The sequence below is a fragment of the Salvia hispanica genome, chromosome 4, assembly GCF_023119035.1.
Source record: "Salvia hispanica cultivar TCC Black 2014 chromosome 4, UniMelb_Shisp_WGS_1.0, whole genome shotgun sequence".
Lineage (NCBI taxonomy): Eukaryota > Viridiplantae > Streptophyta > Magnoliopsida > Lamiales > Lamiaceae > Salvia > Salvia hispanica.
Genome location: NC_062968.1, coordinates 18,306,593 through 18,314,182, shown reverse-complemented (window position 1 = coordinate 18,314,182; position 7,590 = coordinate 18,306,593). Strand labels below are relative to the sequence as shown.

General features: G+C 33.2%; 1 protein-coding gene across 1 annotated transcript; it reads left to right on the top strand.

Moving 5' to 3' along the window:
• Positions 1-6,089: 6,089 nt before the first annotated feature.
• On the top strand, positions 6,090-6,929 carry LOC125220528 (seed lectin-like). The gene has a single exon (XM_048122689.1). The coding sequence runs from the start codon at positions 6,090-6,092 to the stop codon at positions 6,927-6,929; it is 840 nt and encodes a 279-aa protein (XP_047978646.1).
• Positions 6,930-7,590: the final 661 nt, after the last annotated feature.

The following is a 7,590-nucleotide window of genomic DNA, read 5'->3' as shown; positions in this document are numbered from 1 at the left end:
TATTATTAGTGTCTCAACTAAAATTGGGAGACAAATAGAAGCGTGCTAAAAGCAAAAGATTAAGATTATTTGCCTTCAACTTAGTGATGCTTTCATTTGCGTCCTAAATTATGGCTATTTTTAAAAATTTCCAAACGCTAGTAACTGTGTCCCAATTTTTGTGTCCCTAAAAGATTAGTTTTCTGTAGTGATAGAAGAATAAATAAATATTATACTCCATCTCCAAGGTCGTTGAGTCATTTCATTTATTTAATTCAAACTCAAGATATCTAATAAACGAATTATTATTTTTCTCTATTCACGTGGCTAGGGTTTTCCTCGTGAAACCCTAGTTCATCTCACTTTATTCGATCGCATCTCGCAATCATTGATTGATCACTACTCTCAGGTTCACAAATCTCCCTCGAATCTGCTGAATCTGCTTTGATACAACACTCTTGTATCATGCTATGTAGAAGATGCTTCCTGTAATGAAAAATACAGTTTCTCCCTAATCAAACGTTGTGTGACTTTCTTTACAATACATCTCTAAATCCATATTTAACATTTTCACTATCGAAATAAAGTACATTTTTAGTTACATGTTGATGTGTGGTTTTAGTTTATATCAAATTTCAATCAATGGTTATGTATGAATATATATTACTACTATTTTTCTATTTCTGTTTTAGATAGATAATAATGTTATACTTTGTACTATATATCCACTTCCGTCCCAAAGTAGTTGAGTCGTAATTTTTTTTTTTTTTGTCTCAAGGTAGTTGAGTCATTTCTTTTTTCTTTTGATAAAAATTTTATTATCTCTCTTATTTTACTCTATCTTCATCTCTCTTACTTTATTTATTCTCTTACTTTACTCTCTTCACTTTAACATTTAAAATATCAATTTCTTAAACTCCTTCCCAAAAAATTGCTTCGACTATATTGGGACAGAGAGAATAGCATTTTCAGAAAAATATAATGTACTCCCTCCGTCGCACAATAAGAATCACTCTGTCATTTTGGTCTGTTCCACAATAAGAGTCACACTTTCCTATTTTAGTTCGTCCCACAATAGGAGTCACATTTCGTTTTTATCATAAATGGTAAAGGTTTATATTCCACTAACTCACTTCACTCACATTTTATTATAAAATAAATATAAAAACGTGTGTCTCATATTCCTCTAACTTTTCTAATCCACTATTATTTACATTTTTTAAAATATGTGCTCAAAATAATAAGAGTGCTCCTAATGGGATGAGGGAATATCATGCAACACCATAGAGAAATAATAATTTATATAATAGACGTGTCAATGGCCAAATGAATCATGACAGCCGGCCAGCGAAAATTAAAACAAAAAAAAAGGTTATAAACAGAATCAAAATTTATAACATGTATGTTAAATAAAAACACGAGTTGACCGGCTGAGGATACCCAAATGGCCCATATGTGAAATGTAGGGGCATTGTCCTTTTCTTGTAAAAAAATATAAAAATAAAATACTATTAAACACGAGTTAGATGAGGCGACAGAGTTTTCAAGAATTATCATTATAATTTTAAAAGGATAAGGTCTTAACCTGTCTAGTAGTCTCATTAACGATGAATAATGATGTTATCGATGATTTAGTAATTAATGTGGACACGTTACATCTTAATTAAAATTCAATATTTCTGTACTCCATTTCGGAATGCTAATTACTTTATCTATAACACTGAATCACGAGGTTCTAATTAATGTAATGTATATGGTATTGGGTTATCCAAATAGCTCGTTGTAGAAGGTTAGGACTACATATTTTCTGATTTAATAAAATTAATAGCTAGTATTTCATCCGTCTCATTAAAGATGATTCACTTTCCTTTTTTTTTTTCTCAACAAAAATAATTTATTACTAAAAATGAAAATATCTTTATTTCTACTTTATTTATGTATTAAGTGGAGAGAGTAAAATAATTTTTAGCCCTAACCTTCTATAACGAGCTATTTGGATCAACCCAATACCATATACATCAAATTAATTAGAACCTCGTGATTCAGTGTCATAAATAAAGTAATTAGCATAAAAACTTATGCCGCCCAAAAAAGGGTCATCTTCCTCGGGACGGAGGGAGTATAATTTAACAAGCACTGTTATGGTGGGTTAAACGTGGGTATAATACTATCTGTTGTTTCATGTTATATAACAATTGATATGACATTTTAATTATCATTTTACAATATAAATAATTAGTATATAAAATATTATCTTTTATTCTATATTTAATATACATATGTGTAACATTTGTGTGATCATGATAGTCTCAATAGATTATGTTCGAGATGGAAGTAAAAGTTGTTAATCAGTTGTATATATTCCGTTCTGCTATAATTTGTTTTTGGTTCTTTTGTTGTTTTTACATGATTCATATCCCTATTACCGAATTAGGATATGTTTTGCTTCGACTTAACAATAAACTTATATGTTACATACAATAGTTCGGGCTCAAATTATATAGAAAAAAGTCGACTGAAGAAAACGTAATAAGTCTAGTTCAAGATGATTAATATAACATTATATAATTAATCATCAAGATGATTTGAAGATTAAACAATATATACCAACATCAAGTTCAAGAAAATTAATAGAACAATTTAATACCCCCATAGTCTATAATTAAGCATTTTATTTTGTCATTTTTATCCATAAAAAAATTATACTCCCTCCGTCCAAATTAAGTTTCCCAATTAAGTTGAGTTATATTCGTTTTTGGGACGTCTCAACAAAGTTGAGTCATTTCCCTTTTTGATAAAAAATAAAATATTTAATCACTCTTACTTTACTTCATCACCTGTTTTCCTCTCTTTTATCTCTCCTACTTTTTTTCTCTCTCCTATTTTATTTTATTATCATTTAATCCATTGAACACAATTTCTTAATCTCTGTGTCCAAAAAAAATAATTCAACTTAGTTGAGACGGAGGGAGTATAACAATTTAATACTGTCATAATCTACAACTAGATAACTACACATTTTATTTTATCATTTTGATCCATTCGATATTACTTATTTTGTTTCATTTTATCTAGTACATAGTACTCTCTTCATCCCACAAAAATATGCACATTTGGTTGGGTACGTATTTAATGCACTATTGATAAAGTAATTAAAATAGTATTAGTGGAAAATGGATCTTATCTCAATAGATTAAAAATAAGAGTTTTTAAATTAAAAAGTGTATATTATTATACGATAGACTAAAAATGAAAGAGTGACGAAGGGATTATAATATATGACAACAAGATATCATGCCAATGCAGACTAAAAATGTAAAAATAAAACATTTAAATTTCTCGAAGTGCCTGTGACTAAATATTACTATCTCTGTCACTGAAAATTTGATACATATTACCATTTCGGTCCGTCCCTGAAAATCTGATACACTTTACGTTTACCATTTTTGGTAGTGGACCCCATATTTCACTAACTCATTCCTACTCACATTTTATTATAAAACTAATACTTTAAAAGTAGGACCCACATCCTACCAACTTTTTCAACTCACTTTCCATTACATTTCTTAAAACTCATGTCGGGTCAAAGTGTAGCAAATTTTTGGGGACGGAGGTAGTACTATTAATAGTAGTGTTCCAAAAATACATACTTTTAATTGATCTTTTCGACGACCCTGAATTGCGGTAGCATAGATCTCGATCGCTTAATATTGTCTCATATAATATACCACACACAAGCCATTAGTAATCATATTCAAATAGTAGTAACGTACAGCGTCTTGAGCAATTATGACGACACGTTATTACACATTTGGTTGTCTCAAAAGATAAAATAGTCCATCACTCTATTTTATGCTCAAATTGTTGTCATTGTGCTAAAATAATTGTATTCCACCCACCAATAGATGCATGGGTTAATTCTATTTGTGTTCTAAGACACATTATACATTAATTCTATTAATTCTATTTGTGTTATAGGACACATAGTACATTGCATCTTAATACTAGACTTTATTTAGCTTCTTAATTTAGGAGAGACGCATGATTGTCATGCGTCACCCGTTAATAAAATGCATGAGAATCATGCGTTTTACGGAAAAACGCATAATAATTATGCGTTTTTAAATTTTTAAATATTTTTATTGAAAGACGCATGACCCTCATGCGTCTTTCTCTAAGACGCATTAGGGACATGCGTCTCTATTTTGAGATGAGAGAAAAAAAAGAGGCAGCGCAATTTTGAGCCAATTTCCGGCGATTTCATTAATTTTGCCGACGATTTCTTCCATTTTGTCGTTATATTTAGGTAAGTTTATCTCTTACTCTTAATTATTGAATAATATTGTTAGATTAGGTTGGTTTTCCCTGATTTATTAAATTAGGGTTTATAGGAAAAAAATTGTCCCTAATTTTTGTATTTGTTATATTTTCTTATGCAGAAATCATGCAAATATTTGTGAGTTTGTATTGGGGTGGTAAAATAGTTCAACTTCCACACTTGGGTATTTGTTATGATCCACCTCGGGCGAGAGGCTCCATTATATTGAATTCGTGCGTTTCGTATTCTGAATTAGTTGCAATTATATGTGGTGCACTGAGAATAGATATGAATCAACACGTCATTCAAATATCATGGAGACATTGTCTAGTCTTTGCATCCACTATGAGTTATATATGTACTGAGATTTACACTGATCAAAGTGTGGAGTTTATGTTCAACGATGCTCAAAATTCTACTCGTTGTATTGAATTGTTTGTTGAGTATTCACCTGTGAGAAGTTCAGAAATCTCACCAGTTGTTGATTATGGCGTTGTTGATTGTGGTATTGGATCATCGGCGAGGGTTGAACATTTGAGCTCTGATCGTGATGTGAGTGTTGCAGATGTTGTTAATGTTGGTGTTGGAATAAATAACGACTTAGAAGTTGCAGATACCCTTGATGATAATACTCACATTGTACGAGATAATGATGAACCAATGTCGCCAGTAACATCTGAGGCAGATGCCAGTCTAAGTGACGATTCTCCTAGTGATGCTTCTGATGATGAGATAGTAGTTTGTAAACCCGTTGTGCAAGGTGAATAACCACTTCCAAAATACGTTCCCAACGGGATGAAATTCTTTCGCAAATTACCAAGTGATCCTTCTGAAGTACCTGATGAAGTTGGTAATGAAAAAAATTTATAAAAAAATTGAGAAACGCATGCGTCTTTCCTTAAAACGCGTAACTATCATGCGTCTCATTAACGGAAGACGCATGTATCCTAGATCAAAAATAGAATTAACATATAGATGCATCAATAAAATAATTCTAAAAGGACAAAGAAACAAACATGACTTATTAAGTCCTCCACTTTAGATTAAATCAATCTTGGCACTTGCAAAAGAATCTAATGAACTAACTACACATCAATTCTTATTTTTTTTAAAGCGTGGTTTCATGTCTTAAAAGCAAAATTACACGTTAAAGAAAGGGTACAAAAATCTGGGACGCTAAAAAAAGTATATAGTCAGATTTATTTGCAAAGATGAGAAGGTTGGGAGAGAGAGAGAGAGAGAGAGATTGTGTCGGACGGTGCATGTGTTTTTGTGGAGTCTGAGAGGAGAATCAATTATACTATGTTAAAAAGAATAGGGATGAATGGCAAACAAAATTTCCCGAAATTTGGTCAATTCCACGACTTTTGAAAAATTATGAAATTTGAATTTGTATTCAGTTATCCTATATTAAAAAATTATGGTCGTCTACATATAATAAACTCCTTATTTATATTATTCAAATAAATAATATTGTTTTCCTTATTAATAAACAATAGTACTATTGTTTAATTATTTGGGAGCTACATCGAGTATGATTTTTTTTTTCGGATATGGCATTTCATTAGAAAATTTCACAATAAAATAAATTCAAATTGTATAATTATTTTGTATTACGTCCAAAAGATGACTAAACAGACAAAAACTGAATTATTTATATATAGAAACAATATATGATTAGAAAGTGAGGTGTCTCATTATATCTAAACACTGCATTCACTGCTTCTATAAATAGATCAATAGCATTAGCCCTTCCTCACACCAAACACTCTCAGTGAATAATACATAAGCCATGGCCCTCTTGAAAACCCTAAAGCATCTGCTTTCATCAGCAGCCATAGCCCTGTTCGTCATTCTGGCAATGACGAACAAAGCCTACTCTCAGAGCGAATCAACTTCCTTCACGTACGACTTCTACGGCGACAAACCCACAACCCTAACCTACCAAGGCGACGCCTTCTTCCCACCGGACTCAACCTTCCTCCGTCTGACAAAGACCGAGTCGGGCGTCTCAATACCGGGCAGCGTGGGCCGAGTCCTCCACACGGCCCCAATACTGTTCCGCGCAGAAGGGGCATTAGCGTCATTTGAAACGAGCATAGAATATATCATCAGCTCTTGGACCAACGCCACTACACCTGCCGACGGGATCGTGTTCTTCGTGGCGCCCGTGGGCTCCACCATCCCCGCGGGCAGCGAAGGGGGCAACTTGGGCGTGTACGACCAATCCGGATTGGCTCCCAACGTGTTGGCCATCGAATTCGACGTGTTCAACAACCCGTGGGACCCTAGATTCCGCCACATCGGGATCAACCTCGGATCGAGTACTTCTAGCAATGTGACGGGGTTTCAGGGCCACATCGGGGAGCGTGTGAGAGCCCGCATAAACTACGAGGCAGCAACCAAAGTGATCAGTGTGCGCGCCACCGCCGGAGCGGCTAATTACGAGGTCAGCTTGGCGTACGACTTGAGCGCTTTGTTGCCCGACCAAGTTCAAGTCGGCCTCTCAGCGGCAAGCGGGCTCAAATGGATCGATGCTGCCGTCCACGACGTCGTCTCCTGGTATTTCACCTCCACCCTCGTCAGTAATCTTGTGAGCGAGGACAAGGCCGCCAAAATAGCCCAAATTTAAGTCTCATTTTCGTATTTTGTCATTAAAATAAGGTCGAACTGGTATAAGTTCGATGTTTGTTTGTGTGATCATGACCCTCTCAATGGACTATGTATGTTCGAGATGGAAGTGAAAGTTGTTAATCAGTTTCCCTTGTGTTATATATCGTCTCGGCTTCTTCTTCTTTCTTTTTTTTCTAACATGTTTCATAGTGGTACAATTGGGATCGACCAACACTATAACTATCATACAGTAAAAATTAGTTGTAACTAACTTTTAAAAAATATCTCATAACTTTAAATATAATTTCATAAGGATTTTAACGAGATCTCACTTGCATATGTTCCGATGTCAAAATTTGAAAGAAAAAAAAATCAAAAATTTTCAATTTTTTTGTACAACAACAAATGTCATCATATTATATAAAATATGTAAATATAATACATGTAGAATGTCATTCTTAAAGCAATGTGTTGACACTCTCAAAGCATTGTGTTGATATTTTCAAAACACTATATTGACATGTTCATCTAAAATTCTAATTTGGTAGTTTTTATTACCTTTTTCAATTTAATTAATAAAAACAAAAATTACACGTGATAAATTTTAGACGACCACTAGATTTTTAAAATTCTATAGTCTTAAATTAGTTATAGTTAGCAACTAGAGAGTGAATTAGCAA